The 19775-nt window shown below is 37.7% G+C and overlaps 2 protein-coding genes across 3 annotated transcripts in view; one reads left to right on the plus strand and one right to left on the minus strand.

Moving 5' to 3' along the window:
- Positions 1-14464, plus strand: part of ADAD1 (adenosine deaminase domain containing 1) — an 87628-nt gene extending 73164 nt beyond the window's left edge. For both annotated transcript variants that reach the window (XM_070385611.1, XM_070385612.1), the window contains one exon: positions 14337-14464. In XM_070385611.1, the coding sequence (XP_070241712.1) occupies positions 14337-14344 (8 nt within the window). In that variant the 3' untranslated portion in view covers positions 14345-14464. The remainder of the gene's footprint in view (positions 1-14336) is intronic.
- IL2 (interleukin 2) lies at positions 13789-18430 on the minus strand. Its single transcript, XM_005908339.3, has 4 exons — positions 18284-18430; positions 18129-18191; positions 15275-15421; positions 13789-14068 (listed from the first exon to the last, which is right to left on the minus strand). Exons 1-4 carry the CDS (start codon positions 18428-18430, stop codon positions 13958-13960), a joined length of 468 nt encoding a protein of 155 aa, XP_005908401.1. The 3' UTR covers positions 13789-13957.
- Between the last annotated feature and the right edge of the window lie 1345 nt (positions 18431-19775).

Genomic DNA, 19775 nt, shown 5'->3' on the forward strand with positions numbered 1-19775 from the left:
ATACTATATTTATCAATTCTAGAATGTTCATTAGATTTTTAAAAAATAGATTCCAATTTTCTGTAGAAATTCACATTTCCATCTGTATTTTAGAACCAGAGCTCTATTTTCTTGAACATATTTTAATGTTAGTTATTTTAAAGTCTGTGACTTATAACTATATATGAGATCTTTGTTTAAGATGTTTATTTGCCTCATAATTTTGAACATGTGTATGTATGTTTGTTAGCACGCCTCATAATTTTTTGGTGCAACATGTGGATGGAAATAATAGAGGGGCTGATGTGAATTTGATGATGTTATCTTTAAAGTAGTTTATGTTTTCTTGAAAGGCAAGTAGGATGGCAGTTACCCTTCATTCTGTTGAAACCTGGCTTTAGGCTTTTTTATCTTTTTTTTGTTTTTTATTTATTTTTTTTGTGTGAGTTAAAGTTTTTATTTTTGTTTGCATATTGCTTTTTTTTTTCATTTCATATATGATATTATACATGTTTCAATGCCATTCTCCCAAATCATCCCACCCTCTCCCTCTCCCACAGAGTCCAAAAGACTGTGCTATATATCAGTGTCTCTTTTGCTGTCTCGTATACAGGGTTATTATTACCATCTTTCTAAATTCCATATATATGCGTTGGTATACTGTATTAGTGTTTTTCTTTCTGGCTTACTTCACTCTGTATAATAGGCTCCAGTTTCATCCACCTCATTAGAACTGATTCAAATGTATTCTTTTTAATGGCTGAGTAATACTCCATTGTGTATATGTACCACAGCTTTCTTATCCATTCATCTGCTGATGGACATCTAGGTTGCTTCCATGTCCTGGCTATTATAAACAGTGCTGCGATGAACATTGGGATACACATGTCTCTTTCCCTTCTGGTTTCCTCAGTGTGTATGCCCAGCAGTGGGATTGCTGGGTCATAAGGCAGTTCTATTTCCAGTTTTTTAAGGAATCTCCACACTGTTCTCCATAGTGGTTGTACTAGTTTGCATTCCCACCAACAGTGTAAGAGGGTTCCCTTTTCTCCACATCCTCTCCAGCATTTTTTAGAGCTGGTATATTTCATATGTTCTTACTCTAAGGCTCATTTGCCTACAGGCTTGCCCCTTTTCTCTCACCTTAAATCCTGATATATTTACTAGACCCCTCCCCCATGGCAGAACTTAAACTCCAATCTGTGTCTCTTCACCACCACAAACCTCTTTTGCCTCATACCTGCTTTTTTCTGGCATTTCTTTTCTTGGTTGGAAGGTGTCTTAACTTTTGCATGTGCAGGTGGTAGATCAGCCCTTGCAGGGAATTTGTATATAAATATATGAATAGGATCCTTCACAGTTGCCTCTGTTTTACTTCTCAAATCCCAAACAGTTTGACAACCCTCAACTCCTAACTTTATTTCCTTATAGGTGTGCCACTTGAGTTCTAGTTCCTTGTACCATAATTTGGAAAATACCATAGACAGAAAAGCTAGGGTGTCTGTTATCTACATTGTTTCCTGTGAGGAATATAACTTGTAAGACCCTGCCTACATTTGTTGCTCTCTTCATGCAGTGAAACTGGTGCCACACTTCGGTTTGTAGGGAGGAGGAGAGTCCTAGAAATTTGAATGACAGGGTCAAAAAGAACGGGCTATTTTGAAAGGAGTATGTCCTTTGGTCAGCCATCTTGAGGCCATCCTGAAGTGATCCTTCTTCCAGCTCTTACCAGAGACTTGGACAAATTAAACTAGAAAAAAACAAGACAGGAAAGCACATTGACATGGTTTACATAAATCAACTTAGAGTAGAGAAGGATGTTGAGTTGTCCGAGGGAAAATGGAAATATCTGACACAGGACACCCTTTGTTCCTTAACATTTACTCTCTGTTTTCATTTTGGAGAAAAATCTATATCCCAGACAAAGAAGACGTTTGAAATACCATCAGTTTTGGTATCATTGTGGGCAAATGTCCATTCAATGATACTTTCCTGAAACTTAAAATACTAGGCATGCAACCAGTATTTTACACATAAATACAGACTATGTGAAGTCCCATTTCACATAGCAGGAGACAAAAAGGATAATGGGTAAAATAAATATAACTACCTGGATCTCTGCTGAATAGCCAACAAAGTTGGTAATCAAGAAAGTTGAAAGTTTATAGTAATGGAATTTGGTAATCATAGCTGCATTCTTCCAATATTCTTTGCATGAATATTATCCTCTACCATCTACTATTACCCTCTACCATTCTTCTGGCTAGATAGAATTCTTTCAGTTCAGTTCACTCACTCAGTCATGCCAACCCTTTGCAACCTCATGGACTGCAGCACACAGGATTCCCTGTCCATCACCAACTCCCAGAGCTTGCTCAAATTCATGTCCATCAAGTCCGTGATACCATACAACCATCTCATCCTCTGTAAGCCCCTTTTCCTCCTGCCATCAATCTTTCCCAGCATCAGAATTTTTGTAATGAGTCAGTTCTTTATATCCGGTGGCTAAGGTATTAGATCCATCTGGAGCTTCAGCTTCAGCATCACTCCTTCCAGTGAATATTCCTTTAGGATTGACTGGTTTGATCTCCTTGCTGTCCAAAGAACTCTCAAGAGTCTTCTCCAACACCACAGTTCAAAAGGATCAATTATTCAGCACTCAGCTTTCTTTATGGCCAACTTGCACATCCATACATGACTACTGGAAAACCACAGCTTTGACTAGATGGACCTTTGTCGGCAAAGCTTTTTAATATGCTGTCTAAGTTTGTCATAACTTTTCTTCCAAGGAGCAGGTGTCTTAAATTCATGGCTGCAGTCACCATCTGCAGTGATTTTGGATTCCAAGAATATAAAGTCTATGACTCTTTTCCCCATCTATTTGCCATTAAGTGATGGGACCAGATGCCATGATCTTAGTTTTCTGAGTGTTGAGTATTAAGCCAGATTTTTCACACTCCTCTTTTAATTTCATCAAAAGGCTCTTTAGTTTCTTTTTGCTTTTTGTCATAAGGGTGGTGTCATCTGCATATCAGGTTATTGATATTTTCCCCAACAATCTTGATTGCAGCTTGTGCTTCATCCAGTCCAGCATTTCCCATGATGTACTCTGCATAAGTTAAATAAGCAGGGTGACAGTATACAGCCTTGATGTACTCCTTTGCCAATTTGGAATTAGTCCATTGTTTCATGTCCAGTTCTAACAGTTGTTTCTTGACCTACATACAGATTTCTCAGGAGGCAGGTAAGGTAGTCTGGTATTCCCATCTCTTTAAGAATTTTCCACAGTTTGTTGTGATCCACACAAGTCAGGACTTTGGCATAGTCAGTAAAGCAAAAGTAGATATTTTTCTGAAATTCTATTGCTTTTTACATGATACAACAAATGTTGGCAATTTGATATCTGGTTCCTCTGCCTCTTCTAAATCCAGCTTGAACATATGGAAGTTTTCAGTTCACAAACTGTTGAAGCCTAGCTTGGAGAATTTTGAGCATTACTTTGCTAGCGTGTGAGATGAGTGCAATTGTGCAGTAGTTTGAACATTCTTTAGCATTCATTGCCTTTCTTTGGGATTGAAATGAAAACTGACCTTTTCCAGTCCTGTGGCCACTGCTGACTTTTCCAAATTTGCTTGCATATTCAGTGCAAGACTTTCAGAGCATCATCTTTTAGGATTTGAAATAACTCAGCTGGATTTCCTTCACCTCCACTAACTTTGTTCGTAGTGATACTTCCCAGGGTCCACTTGACTTCATACTCCAGAATGTCTGGCTTCAGGTGAGTGATCTCACCATCATGATTATCTGGGTCATTAAGACAATTTTTGTATAATTCTTCTGTGTATTCTTGCCACCTCTTCTTAGTATCTTCTGCATCTGCAGGTCCATACTGATTCTGTCCTTTATTGTGCCCATCTTTGCCTGAAATACTCCATTGGTATCTCTGATTTTCTTGAAGAGATCTCTAGTCTTTCCCATTCTATTGTTTTCCTCTATTTCTTTCCTTTGATCACTGAGGAAGGCTTTCTTATCTCTCCTTGTTATTCTTTGAAACTCTGTTTTCTGATGGGTATATCTTTCCTTTCTCCTTTGCCTTTTGCGTTTTTTCTTTTCTGAGCTATTTGTAAGACCTCCTTGGACAATCATTTTTCCTTTTTCCATTTCTTTGTCTTGAGGATAGTTTTGAGTACCACCTCTTCTACAGTGTCATGAACCTCCATCCATAGTTCTTCAGGCACTCTGTCTATCAGATCTAATCCTTTGAATCTATTTGTCACTTCCACTGTTTAATCATAAGGGATGATTTAGGTCATACCTGAATGTTTTAGTGGTTTTTCCTACTTTCTTCAATTTAAGTCTGAATTTTGCAATAAGGAGTCAAGATCTGAGCCACAGTTAGCTCCCAGTCTTGTTTTTGCTGACTTTGTAGAGCTTCTCCATTTTTGGCTGCAAAGAATGTAATCAATCTGATTTCGGTATTGACCATCTGGTGATGTCCATGTGTAGAGTCATTTCTTGTGTTGTTGGAAGAGAGTGTTTGCTATGACCAGTGTGTTCTCTTGGTGCAACTCTGTTAGCCTTTGCCTTGCTTCATTTTGTACTCCAAGGCCAAACTTGCCTGTTACTTCACTTATCCCTTGACTTCCTACTTTTGCATTCCAGTCGCCTATGATGAAATGACATCTTTTTGGTGTTAGTTCTAGAAGGTCTTGTTCACTTCAGTTGCTCAGTCATGTCTGACTCTTTGTGACCCGTGGACTGCAGCACACCAGGCCTCCCTGTCCATCACCAACTCCTGGAGCTTACTCAAACTCATATCCATCGAGTCGGTGATGCCATCCAACCATCTCATCTGCTGTCATCCCCTTCTCCCACCTTCAATCTTTCCCAGCATCAGGGTCTTTTCCAATGAGTCAGTTCTTCACATCAGGTGGCCAAAGTATTGGAGTTTCAGCTTCAGCATCAGTCCTTCCAATGAATATTCAGGACTGATTTCCTTTAGGATGGATTGGTTGGATCTCCTTGCAGTCCAAGAGACTCTCAAGAGTCTTCTCCAACACCACAGTTCAAAAGCATCAATTCTTCAGTACTCAGCTTTTATAGTCCAACTCTCACAGCCGTACGTGACTACTGGAAAAGCCACAGCTTTGACTAGATGGACCTTTGTCGGCAAAGTAACGTCTCTGCTTTTTAATATGTCTAGGTTGGTCATAGCTTTTCTTCCAAGAAGGTCTTGTAGGTCATCATAAAAGCATTCAACTTCAGCTTGTTTGGCATCAGTGATTGGGGCATAGACTTGGGTTACTGTGATATTGAATGGTTTGCCTTGCAAACAAACAGAAATCATTCTGTCATTTTTGAGATTGCACCCAAATACTGCATTTCAGACTCTTGTATTGACTATGAGAGCTACTCCATTTCTTCTAAGGGATTCTTGCCCACAGTAGTATATATAATGATCATCTGAATTAAATTTGCCCATTCCAGTCCATTTTAGTTCACTGATTCCTAAAATGTTGATGTTCACTCTTGCCATCTGCTGTTTGACCACTTCCAATTTACCGTGATTTATGGACCTAACAGTCCAGGTTCCAATGCCCTATTGTTCTTTACAGCATCAGACTTTACCTCCATCACCAGTCACTTCCACAGCTACGTGTTGTTTTTGCTTTGGCTCTGTCTCTTCATTCTTTTTGAAGCTATTTCTTCATTCTTCTCTAGTATATTGAGCACCTACCAACCTGGGGAGTTCATCTTTCAGTGTCATATCTTTTTGCCTTGCCAGACTGTTCATGGGGTTCTCAAGGCAACAATACTGAAGTTATTTGCCATTCCCTTCTCCAGTGGACCACGTTTTTGTCAGAACTCTCCATCATGACCCGTCCATCTTGGGTGGCCCTACACAGCATGGCTCATAGTTTCATTAAGTTAGACAAGGCTGTGATCCATGTGATCAGTTTGGTTAGTTTTCTCTGATTGTGGTTTTCATTCTGTCTGCCCTCTGATGCATAAGGGTAAGAGCCTTGTGGAAGCTCCCTGATGGGAGGAATCTGGGTCTTGTGCTAATGGGCAGGACCATGCTCAGTAAATCTTTAATCCAATTTTTTGTTGATGGGGTAAAGCCAAACTATGGGATTGCCTTCAAAAAGATTTATGCTAGCACTGTTGTATTCAGTGCCTCTGACCCCGTGGCAGGCCACTACTGATCCATGCCTCTGCTGCAGATTCCTGGAAGCTCACAGGCAAGTCTGGCTCAGTCTCTTATGAGGTCACCACTCCTTTCTCCTGGGTCCTAGTGTACACAAGGTTTCATTTTCACCCTCCAAAATCTGTTTCCCCAGTTGCGTGGAAGTTCTGTAATCAAATCCCACTGGCCTCCAAAGTCAAATTCCCTGGGGTTTTTCAGTCCCTTTGCTGGATACCCAGGTTGGGAAATCTATTGTGGCTCCTAGAACTTTCTTAACAGTGTGAGAACTTCTTTGGTATAATTGTTCTCCAGTCTGTAGGTCATCTGCTCAGTGGCTCTATGGTGGGGTTAATGGCCACCTCCTCCAAGGGGACTTAGACCACATGGCGTTCCTTCCAGGTCTGCTGCAGCCAGAGAGCCCCTGTCCCTGCAGCAGGCCACTGGTGGCTGATCCATGCCACCACAGGAGATACTCAAACACTCAAAGGCAGGTCTGGCTCAGCCTTTGTGGGATCTCTGAGTCCTGGTGCGCACAAGGTTTTGTTTGAGCCCTCCGAGCATCTCTGGCGGGTATGGGGTTTTCATTCTAAACATGATTTTCCACCTCTTAGAATCCTATTGGGGCTTCTCCTTTGCCCTTGGACATGGGGTACCTTTTTTGGTGGGGTCCAACATTCTCCTGTTGATGGTTGTTCAGCAGTGAGTTGCAGTTTTGGAGTTCTCACAGAAGATGAGTGCATGTCCTTCTCCACTGTCAGTGTCCTAGAATTCTTTACCTAGTGGTAAACTCCAAATTCTCTATTCTGTGAAATCCAAGTCTTTGGTATTCTTGCATTTTGGGGATCGGTACCGTTTTCCACTGACCAATACAATTGGGAAGAGGAAGTTAGGTGCTGCCCCACTGAGCTTCCAGGGTTCCAAATAGTGTTACCTATTATGTAGCAGCTGCCTTTGTTGTATAGTGGGAAATTGATTTCCTCTTGTCATCAAATCAGTTACTCTACTAATACAATATGTACCTGTTGGTTCAACTGCATGAAAAGCCCCTAAATGTCCAAAAGGTAGCCTCAGCTCCCATTTAATCAGTTTTCTGATAAAAGTTAATATTCCTGCCCTTTTAAGCAGTAGGACCATAAAATCAACTAAGCTAAGATTTCATTAATGGGAGGTAAAGAAAATTTTTTTCACGTGAGTCATTTAGTATAATGATGAGATGGACTGCTTTTACTTGTACTTTTTTATTCCTAGACCTATGTTCTCTGGCTCTGGGGGAGACTGTACAATATATTGGCTGCTGATTTAACACTAATAGAGCATTCTTCATTTGATCCTCACAATATTGTTTCCAAGTAGATGCCCTAACTGAATCTTCAACAAGGCATTTCTCTGTCTAACCAAGCCAGCTGCTTCTGAATAATAGAGCCTGTAGAGAGAGCAGTGAAATCCATGGGCTTGATCCTATTGCCACACTTCTTTTGCCATACTATATGATTTGGTTGGAGGTAGTGTTGTGATGGATAAGACATTTTGTAAATCTAACAGTGGTGCTGTAGAACACTTGAGGCAAAAAAGAAAGAAAATCTGTGTTTGAAACATCAATCTGTCCTTTTGATGACAAAATACTGTTCATGCCATGGTAGGAGAGGTCCAGTATAATCAATCCCAACTGATTCTTTTAGGGAATGGTGCTATACTGAAAACTCAGCATTGACTTTGCATTGGGGAGCTTAAGTATTCACAGTGACAGTAGCCGGGTTAGCATTTTTAAGTGAACAACCATGTTATTGAGCTCTTTTTTTATATCCATACTTGTTACCATAGAATTTTGTTTGTGGACCCATTGAATAAGCACTGGATTGGCCAAGGAAAGAAACTGGCTGACATCCTCAGAAAGGGTCATCTTGTCCACCTGAATAATGAAAGCCTTCATTAATATCTTCAGATCCTCTGCCCATTCAAAGAGAGCCATTACATACCTCTTCTCCATAACTTCTTGTCACTAATTTTACATTTTTTCTTCATATCCCCAGTCATCTGGCAGTCTCATTCATCACTTTCCACAAGTCAGTCTATTCTAGATCCAAACCTCTGTCCATTTCTCCTTAAACATGAAACGGGCAACCAAGTTTGAATAGGGTTATTCTTCTGGGATCATCCATTCTGGCTGACACCAGCATCCAGTACAGATCTGTTTGTGAACCATGCTCTTTTCTCTTTCTCTCTTTTTTTAATTTTTTTTTTTTTTTTAATTTTCTTTTATTTTTAAACTTTACAATATTGTACTGGTTTTGCCAAATATCGTAATGAATCCACCACAGGTATACATGTATTCCCCATTGTGAACCCTCCTCCCTCCTCCCTCCCCATACCATCCCTCTGGGTCATCCCAGTGCACCAGCCCCAAGCATCCAGTATCATGCATCGAACCTGGACTGGCGACTTGTTTCATACATGATATTCTACATGTTTCAATGCCATTCTCCCAAATCATCCCACCCTCTCCCTCTCCCACAGAGTCCATAAGACTGTTCTATACATCAGTGTCTCTTTTGCTATCTCATATACAGGGTTATTGTTATCATCCTTCTAAATTCCATATATATGCATTAGTATACTGTATTGGTGTTTTTCTTTCTGGCTTACTTCACTCTGTATAATAGGCTCCAGTTTCATCTACCTCATTAGAACTGATTCAAATGTATTCTTTTTAATGGCTGAGTAATACTCCATTGTGTATATGTACCACAGCTTTCTTATCCATTCATCTGCTGATGGACATCTAGGTTGCTTCCATGTCCTGGCTATTATAAACAGTGCTGCGATGAACACTGGGGTACATGTGTCCCTTTCCCTTCTGGTTTCCTCAGTGTGTATGCCCAGCAGTGGGATTGCTGGGTCATAAGGCAGTTCTATTTCCAGTTTTTTAAGGAATCTCCACACTGTTCTCCATAGTGGCTGTACTAGTTTGCATTCCCACCAACAGTGTAAGAGGGTTCCCTTTTCTCCACACCCTCTCCAGCATTTATTGCTTGTAGACTTTTGGATCGCAGCCATTCTGACTGGTGTGAAATGGTACCTCATAGTGGTTTTGATTTGCATTTCTCTCATAATGAGTGATGTTGAGCATCTTTTCATGTGTTTGTTAACCATCTGTATGTCTTCTTTGGAGAAATGTCTATTTAGTTCTTTGGCCCATGTTTTGACTGGGTCATTTATTTTTCTGGAATTGAGCTGTAGGAGTTGCTTGTGTATTTTTGAGATTAGTTGTTTGTCAGTTGGTTCATTTGCTATTATTTTCTCCCATTCTGAAGGCTGTCTTTTCACCTTGCTTATAGTTTCCTTTGTTGTGCAGAAGCTTTTAAGTTTAATTAGGTCCCATTTGTTTATTTTTGCTTTTATTTCCAATATTCTGGGAGGTGGGTCATAGAGGATCCTGCTGTGATGTATGTCAGAGAGTGTTTTGCCTATGTTCTCCTCTAGGAGTTTTATAGTTTCTGGTCTTATGTTTAGATCTTTAATCCATTTTGAGTTTATTTTTGTGTATGGTGTTAGAAAGTGTTCTAGTTTCATTCTTTTACAAGTGGTTGACCAGATTTCCCAGCACCACTTGTTAAAGAGATTGTCTTTAATCCATTGTATATTCTTGCCTCCTTTGTCAAAGATAAGGTGTCCATAGGTGCGTGGATTTATCTCTGGGCTTTCTATTTTGTTCCATTGATCTATATTTCTGTCTTTGTGCCAGTACCATACTGTCTTGATGGCTGTGGCTTTGTAGTAGAGCCTGAAGTCAGGTAGGTTGATTCCTCCAGTTCCATTCTTCTTTCTCAAGATAGCTTTGGCTATTCGAGGTTTTTTGTATTTCCATACAAATTGTGAAATTATTTGTTCCAGCTCTGTGAAGAATACTGTTGGTAGCTTGATAGGGATTGCATTGAATCTATAAATTGCTTTGGGTAGTATACTCATTTTCACTATATTGATTCTTCCAATCCATGAACATGGTATATTTCTCCATCTATTAGTGTCCTCTTTGATTTCTTTCACCAGTGTTTTATAGTTTTCTATATATAGGTCTTTAGTTTCTTTAGGTAGATATATTCCTAAGTATTTTATTCTTTCCGTTGCAATAGTGAATGGAATTGTTTCCTTATTTTCTCTTTCTGTTTTCTCATTATTAGTGTATAGGAATGCAAGGGATTTCTGTGTGTTGATTTTATATCCTGCAACTTTACTATAATCATTGATTAGTTCTAGTAATTTTCTAGTGGAGTCTTTAGGATCATGTCATCTGCAAACAGTGAGAGTTTTACTTCTTTTCCAACCTGGATTCCTTTTATTTCTTTTTCTGCTCTGATTGCTGTGGCCCAAACTTCCAAAACTATGTTGAATAGTAATGGTGAAAGTGGGCACCCTTGTCTTGTTCCTGACTTTAGAGGAAACGCTTTCAATTTTTCACCATTGAGGATAATGTTTGCTGTGGGTTTGTCATATATAGCTTTTATTATGTTGAGGTATGTTCCTTCTATTCCTGCTTTCTGGAGAGTTTTTATCATAAATGGATGTTGAATTTTGTCAAAGGCTTTCTCTGCATCTATTGAGATAATCATATGGTTTTTATTTTTCAATTTGTTAATGTGGTGTATTACGTTGATTGATTTGTGGATATTGAAGGATCCTTGCATCCCTGGGATAAAGCCCACTTGGTCATGGTGTATGATCTTTTTAATGTGTTGTTGGATTCTGATTGCTAGAATTTTGTTAAGGATTTTTGCATCTATGTTCATCAGTGATATTGGCCTGTAGTTTTTTTTTTTGTGGGATCTTTGTCAGGTTTTGGTATTAGGGTGATGGTGGCCTCATAGAATGAGTTTGGAAGTTTACCTTCCTCTGCAATTTTCTGGAAGAGTTTGAGTAGGATAGGTGTTAGCTCTTCTCTAAATTTTTGGTAGAATTCAGCTGTGAAGCCGTCTGGACCTGGGCTTTTGTTTGCTGGAAGATTTTTGATTACAGTTTCAATTTCCGTGCTTGTAATGGGTCTGTTAAGATCTTCTATTTCTTCCTGGTCCAGTTTTGGAAAGTTGTACTTTTCTAAGAATTTGTCCATTTCTTCCACGTTATCCATTTTATTGGCATATAATTGTTGATAGTAGTCTCTTATGATCCTTTGTATTTCTGTGTTGTCTGTTGTGATCTCTCCATTTTCATTTCTAATTTTATTGATTTGATTTTTCTCCCTTTGTTTCTTGATGAGTCTGGCTAATGGTTTGTCAATTTTATTTATCCTTTCAAAGAACCAGCTTTTGGCTTTGTTGATTTTTGCTATGGTCTCTTTTGTTTCTTTTGCATTTTTTTCTGCCCAAATTTTTAAGATTTCTTTCCTTCTACTAACCCTGGGGTTCTTCATTTCTTCCTTTTCTAGTTGCTTTAGGTGTAGAGTTAGGTTGTTTATTTGACTTTTTTCTTGTTTCTTGAGGTATGCCTGTATTGCTATGAACTTTCCCCTTAGGACTGCTTTTACAGTGTCCCACAGGTTTTGGGTTGTTGTGTTTTCATTTTCATTCGTTTCTATGCAAATTTTGATTTCTTTTTTGATTTCTTCTGTGATTTGTTGGTTATTCAGCAGCGTGTTGTTCAGCCTCCATATGTTGGAATTTTTAATAGTTTTTCTTCTGTAATTGAGATCTAATCTTACTACATTGTGGTCAGAGAAGATGCTTGGAAAGATTTCAATTTTTTTGAATTTACCAAGGCTAGATTTATGGCCCAGGACGTGATCTATCCTGGAGAAGATTCCGTGTGCGCTTGAGAAAAAGGTTAAATTCATTGTTTTGGGATGAAATATCCTATAGATATCAATTAGGTCTAACTGGTCTATTGTATTGTTTAAAGTTTGTGTTTCCTTGTTAATTTTCTGTTTAGTTGATCTATCCATAGTTGTGAGTGGGGTATTAAAGTCTCCCACTATTATTGGGTTATTAGCATTTGCGTCCCTCTTTTGTCTCTTTTTTTGTCTTTTATATTTTTTCCTACCTCCTTTCGAAGACTTGGGTTGCTTTTCTGGGTGCTTGATGTCCTCTGCCGGCATTCAGAAGTTGTTTTGTGGAATTTACTCGGCGTTTAAATGTTCTTTTGATGAATTTGTGGGGGAGAAAGTGTTCTCCCCGTCCTACTCCTCTGCCATCTTAGCTCCTCCCCCTCTTTTCTCTCTTGTAGAACTCCCCCAAGAAGCCACAGGAGTGGGCTAAGGGAGAGGGGTTAAACCAGATACTGTGAGAATCTAAACTGCCTCTTTATGAAGTTGACTTGTCCCTCTTGGATCTCTTTAGGCCTACTCACTTGCATTTTATAGTGAAATGCTGCTGTGTTGCCCAATGTTAAATGTTTCAGTTCATCAGTTAATAAGTAGTTCATGATGGGCAGTTCAGGTTGCAGAATCCTTTGGTGTCCTGTGGTCAGACATTGGTCTTTACCAAGATTTTGCTTTTAAATGGGGAATTATCTCCAGAGTAGGGTGTGGTCTTTCTAAAAACTATAGAACTGTGTGGTCATTATCTTTCAGGGAATTTCTAGAGTCTTTTAACAACAGCTCTATCACAAACACTTTGAATACCACTGGGTCTTCTGGGTCATATATCTCATGTGGCTGAGGAACTTGAATTGAGGCCTGGACCTGCAATATAGCCCTTTGTTGCTGGGGGCTTTACTGAAAACTGACAGCCTTATAGAGTTACCCTTCAAAATGGGTCAGTATAGTGTATATAGCACACTTTCAAATTCCAGAGGCCCACCAAGCTTTGTACTTCTTTGCAGTTGGCCTTTCAAGACACAGAATCTTGTCCTCCACTTTAAAGGAAACTCCTAACGTTCAAGACACTGCTGGACCCTTAGAAACTTCATTTTTGTGACACATCCCTGAACTTGTTGCCCTTCTTCTACCCCACATTTGCCTTATTCGTGTACTACTCCTACCTGTTTCTTGCCAACAAATCCAGTTAACAGCACCAAAGTCATTGACCAGCATGGTATTCTTTGAAATAGTAAGATGATCAAGTACTCTCCAGACTAATGAGGACAGAGAGCAGTAAAATTGATAGATCCCTGGGATGAGACAGTTAAGATGTTCTGTTGCCAATGTAATTTAAATGCAAATGGCGGTAGCTAGAGACTGTCAGTCAACTGTTCTCCCTGGAATAGTGCTATGGAGATGTGCTAGGAGGCTTTGTGATCCCTTTGAGCCCTTCGGAGAAGGACTCAAGCTAATATTTCACCAGGCTAAGTCCCCATTCTGACTGATGACTCACATTGGAGTTTCAGAATTACAGGATCCTTTAGGGTCATTATCTAATAACTTGCCAGAATATCTCAATAATTCCCATTCTTTAGTGAATGGGCTCCCACATGAATATCTCTTCCAAAATTGCTTGGGGAAATTTTTACAGTATATACCTGTGGCCATATTACAGGACCTTCCTTATTCTGTGCTATTCCCAGAATGACAAATATCTGAGTTTGTTTTTATTCATCAACTTTATTAAATAATTTTAGTCAATGACCTGCATAGACATTATATTTAAAAATTCAATATACAAATAAATACTTCAGGATAAATAATTTAACTGAATTTTTTAGAGCCCGTAGGGCTTACAAAAAGAATCTTAAAAGATCCATATTTATCATCTTAAGACTAACAGTTACAAAAGGTAGGAAAACATATATCAAAAAATAAATATAAATTTTAAATATTTAAATAAATAGAAAGCCTGATAGTTTAAAATGAGAGGCACTTAGTTATCAAGTCATTGTTGAGTAGATGCTTTGACAAAAGGTAATCCATTTGTTCAGAAATTCTACAGCGTTTACTGTTGCATCATCATATTCACATGTGAATCTTGTTTCAGATCCCTATAAAAGAAAACATTTTAATTTTGTTTTAGTTCAAAGTAGTTTACCTTATATACAATTATTTTCAGTTCAAGTCTTATAGAGTTATGGCCTTTATTTTCAAGTATATTAAACATATTAACATTCACATTTTCTTCAAATGACCAAAATTATGTGCCTAAATTAGTGTATGTTATGATATCCAGATAGTGACATATAAGCTGTAATTTAACTTGTGCTTTTTATCCTTTAGGATGTCTATTAATTAATGAATTTTGTACTTTGACAGATGGATGAGGAAAGAGAGCCATGAATCTCTCACATCACCCAAGTTCCTTGTATATTTCATGCTTCCTATGTGTTTAAAATTCTTAAGGTCCTGAAAGTGAGTATTACCTCTAAATAAAAAGTTAATTATCTGGTCCATTGGCCATTTTACTGGTTGCCATTTTTTTAAACAAATCACTTAGTTCTTCTACCAAATGATAGGAAAACCCCATTTAAAAAGTATTTTGGGTAATCAGAATTAGCTATTCTGGAAGATGATCTGAAAAAAATTTAAAAATATAGTAGGTCCCCTACATCCAAATGAGTTCTGTTCCAAAAGCGGGTTTTGTAAGTTGAATTTTGTTTGTAAGTCCTACAGAGTTAGCCTAGGTACCCAACTTAACACAGTCAGCTATATACTGCTGCTTTTATACTTGCTTCTAGACATCCTGGGCTTGAAACAAAAATACCCACTACTACTGTACTCTATACAGTACTACACAATAAAGTACACAAAGCACATCACTTGTAGAGGATGCAGGAAAGTGACAGTGTATGCCAGACACGTGCACTAACTTTTATGATTGGACATGTGAATGCACATTCACATCTTTGAAAGTCCACAACTTAAAGATTCATATGTAGAGGACTTACTGTATATAATGACACCTGTCTCCTTTCTTTGAAATTCAATTCAGTATCTTCTCCCAATCCCAGTTTTGTGTTAATGTGAGGGGTGACAAAGTGCATTGGTAGGGGCTTGTCCCTGAGTGGATGGTAGATAGAGGCCCTCTAGCTTACACTTCCCAGATCCACAATTTGTCACCTAACATAAAAATGACTTATATTCATAATGGAATTTAAATGCATGAGTACTTCACAAATACCAAATGTTACACAATGTTAAAATGCCCTTCCATTTATTTTATTTCCAGGAGAACAAATATAGTAATATTTTACCTGTAGTTCCAAAACGATTCTCTTGATATTGTCCATTGAATCCTTGATCTCTCTGGGGTTCAGGTTTTTGCTTGGAGCTAAATTTAGCACTTCCTCTAGAAGTTTGAGTTCTTCTAGTAAACACTTAAGATGTTTCAATTCTGTAGCCTTGAATAGTAGTAAAAATAATTATCAGATCAATTTTCCCTGACTAAAGGTCAGAATCAGAAATTAATATCAAAATTTATTTTATTAATAGAGACAGTATATAGTTTGTACCAATTCTCTGTTTCTCAGCATTACTATAAAGATGGATCAATATAGTTTACATTATAAAACTGGAAAAATTAGAGTTTAGCTGCCCATAGTTAGCATTAACTGTTAGTTAACAAATAATAAGTCATTAATTTCAGCTTAATTTGGCTTTGCAAAAAAGGCAACATTTCTGCACCCAAATGCAAATTACCAATATAGGTTGAATTCTTTTCCAGTCTGTGTAGAAATTATTAGAGCCAAGAGTAGTCATAATTTGGAAGTGTAGGTTCACATTCTATGATTCTAATGTTTTAATAATGTAAGAGTTATGAATCATATAGAATGTTAGGGACAGAGGGAGCTCTTGGATGCAATCTGTCACAATCGCAACATTTTATAGATTAGTTAATTGTAACTACTTAGTAATGGCTTGATATAGCAAGGCCCATAAAACTGCATCTTAATTTTTTATTTTTCTATAAAAATTATAGTAAGATGCATTGTTAAACATAACATCTCAATCAAATAAAAGCTTACAGTATTTGAAGGATTTTTGGATAGGCTCCCTGATTCAGACATGTACACACACAAGTACACACATATACATACTCATATATATAATGATAATATTTCATATTTCTATGGTATATTATAATTTCAAAGTGTTTTGTCCTAAATAAGTCCATTTAAGTCTCGCAGCCACCTTTTGACATACGTAATACACTGTGTTATCACCATGTTACAAATAAGGAAACTAAATCTCAGAGTTTAAGTGTCTTCCCCAAGGCCACATGACCAGGTGGTGTGTATGTGTGTGTGCTCAGTTACGTCTGACTCTTTGCGATCCTATGGACCATAACCCACCAGGCTCCTCTGCCCGTGGGATTATCCAGGAGCCCGAATTAGATGTCAGTTCTTTTTCTTTATAACATTATCATAACAACTTTTGAATTAAATGTTTTTGCACCTCTTTTAAATTCTTTTGCAAACATGGAATAGTTGTAAAATGGAGAAATGAATGGAGTTTATCACATTACTTTTAGTTTCAGATAGATTTTGTGTTGTCATTTAGAAACTGTTAAATTTCAAAGAATTCTACCACCCTGCACATAATCTGTTACCTCACTTTTAGAGAGAGAGGTAGGAATACACCACGTACATCTTATGACATTTTCATCTAATGCTCTTTCAACTTGCTACTAAAAATTAACAAGTTTAAGGCTTAAGTTTTTGACATGAACTTGGAGCTCTTTCCCTCAGAATAGTCTAGTGTCTTTATGCTACTGGAAGTAAGAGTTATGTGACTCTGATTAAGTTGGAGGAGCATCTGTATTTCCTTTTCATCTTTTAAAAGGGTAGTTTGAAAAAAAAGGGTGAAGAAAGTGAAAGTGTTAGTTGCTCAGTCATGTCTCTTTGCAACCCCATGGACCGTAGCCCCTCAGGCCCCAGTGTCCATGGGATTCTCCAGGCAAGAATAACTGGAGTGGGTTGCCATGCCCTTATCCAAGGGATCTTCCTGACCCAGGGATTGAACCTAGATCTCCTGCATTACAGGCAGATTCTTTACCTTCTGAGCCATCAGGGAAGTCTCAAAGGGTGGTTTGATATCTAATGTCCTCAAAGTTGACCCTTAAAACACAGTTTTATTATGGGCTATTCACCCAAGGACAAGCGCATTTTAGGATCAGAGTCTTGGCCATTACCTTTGACTGGCATAACAACTAGGAAACTTGACACACCTAGTGTATCTCTAGGAGCTTGGATGATGCTTATCTGTCTGAAACCCCAGACAACCAAATGGAACTTTTAGTCTTGGAATATAAGTCATATAGCACCAGAAGTGTCTAGGTTTATTTGCATAAAAGATGTGTAAGTCCCAGTTTTTACTCTATACTCTCCAGGAAGAATTTTGTCCTTATTATTACTTCTAATTGTTACTCCTTATATGGCATTTCTCGTATGCCAGGCACTATTCTGAGTACTTTACATTTATTCATTAATTCTCACAAAAGTGTATGAAGTATATACAATTATCATTTACATAAGATACTGTGTCACAAAGAGAATAGGTAACTTGCTCAAGGTTACAAAAGCTTGGACATGGCAGAGCTGAGATTTCAGGTTAAATAATCTGTCCTAGGATCTGTGCTATGGATTAATGCTATACTGCCTCTTGAAGGAAGATCCTTAAGAATCCTTCCTAAAACAATAAAGGATTTTTTCAGATGGGCCCTCTGAAATCAGTTTTGCTAATTTGAATGGTAAAGTGATATGCTCAAGTATCTCCAGAGTTTTATATTTTTAAATAAAAAAGTAAGTCAACACAATCTTTTTAAATATTAAATTAAATATTTAAATTAAATATGCAGCAATAAAGTGAGAATATTATTCCTTTTTTCCCATTTCCTCTACCCCAAAATATACATAAGTATATATTTTAAAAAAACTGCAAAGCCATTTTTCAGAAGCCCATTATCAAACTTGAGATTCTTTTTAAAAAGATACTGAAGTTACTATTTCTTCTCCTCAGATGAAGTGCTATTAATCCAGTTAGTGTGTAAATTTTCACATTACTTTCAGTTTTCTTAAAATTAAATTGAACATAGAAAGTTGTACTTACGTTAACCTTGGGCACGTAAAAGTCAAATGTATGCATCCTGGAGAGCTTGAGGTTCTCAGGATTCTGAGAAAGCATAACAGGTTGTTATTTAAAAAGCAGACTCTAGTTAGAAAAATTAACTGTAATAATTTGAGTAAGAAAGAAAATAAACTTACTTTAACTTTCTCCAAAAGCAACTGTAAATCCAGCAGCAATGACTTCACTTCTTTCATTGTGTTCCCCGTAGAGCTTGAAGTAGGTGCACCGTTTGCAACGAGTGCAAGAGTTAGTGCAATGCAAGACAAGAGTTGTATCTTGTACATTGTGGCAGGAGTTGAGGTTACTGTGAGTAGTGATTAGAGAGGCAGATAGGAAGTTCTAGAACAAGAGAAGCAATTTATACTTTTAATTCTGGAAAAATATGATGGGGGTGTCAAAATGTTTTACATATTACACATACTTTCAAAGATTCTACCTGTGTGGCAAAAAGCATTACCTTTATTTTTCCTCTTCTGATGACTCTTTGGAATTTCTTTAAACCCCCATAAACTGACTGAATGGATTTAGGTGAAATCCCTCTTGGTTACATTAGCCCACACTTAGGTGGCAGTTCTAATTCATACAACTAACGCCTTCTGTATGAAACAGTTTTTCCTCCCTCTTTCTTTAAGGGGGTGGGGATACAAAAATGGCTCATGAAAAATTTCTCTTTGTCATAAAACTGTGCGGAACATGTGGAGCACCATGTTGTGGTGGACAAGAACAAGAGTAAATAGTTGAAAAGAATAAATTTTTAGATTTGTTGATTAAACAGGAAGAATATTGGTTTCCTGTTCCAGGATGGCTTTACCTTTTTATCTCCACGATGACTGAGCTAATGCATACAATGTGATAGATTACTTCTTACACAATCAGCTAGAGAGGTATTAAAATTAGAATACATAAAATACTGAGTTTGGGGCACTGTTTTATGCTGTTTTAATTTTAATGTTTCTTGTGTCTGTTTACATCTCTTAATGTCTGTTGTACTTTTTTTTAATAGTGTGGTGTTTAACAAATACTCAGAAAAGGATTTGCATACAAGAGTACTACTACTGCTAGCTGTGTGTGTGGGGGTAGGGTATTAGTCATTTTTTTTACAAATTTATTTTTGCTCCTTTATTATTTTTTATGGGCATTAAGGGAATATAATGAGAGTTGGAATGTTGCCAGAATCAGGGATGTTTTTTTCTTCCTCTCAGTCTCTCAGGGGCCATTTGAGCTATATTAGTCTTTCTCCCTCTTCATGCCCATTTCATTTCTTTCTATCTGTTGAACGATTACTTGTATTTCTTTAAGGGGGAAAATTAGCATAACAATAGTAATCCCCAGGCTTGTTTATAGGAAGCTTACTAACTGGAATTTATGGATACCATTTGTATATTTTTTAGGAGAAAGATAATATGGCTAGCTTGAGGTGTACCAGTACTGGCCTAATTATTGTGGCTGGGAGTGAGAAAGACAGGGTAATAAGCAGTCCAGAAGGCCATGATGAGCCATGGAATGTGTATGCATGTATGTGTGTATGTCTTGTGGATTGAGAGCAATTGTCAGAATAGGGGTATTTGGGCTCAGTTACTCCAACATATGGTGACTGCAACAGATGGTGACTGCAGCCATGAAATTAAA

The sequence above is a fragment of the Bos mutus genome, chromosome 17 (genome assembly GCF_027580195.1).
Source record: "Bos mutus isolate GX-2022 chromosome 17, NWIPB_WYAK_1.1, whole genome shotgun sequence".
Taxonomy (NCBI): Eukaryota; Metazoa; Chordata; class Mammalia; order Artiodactyla; family Bovidae; genus Bos; species Bos mutus.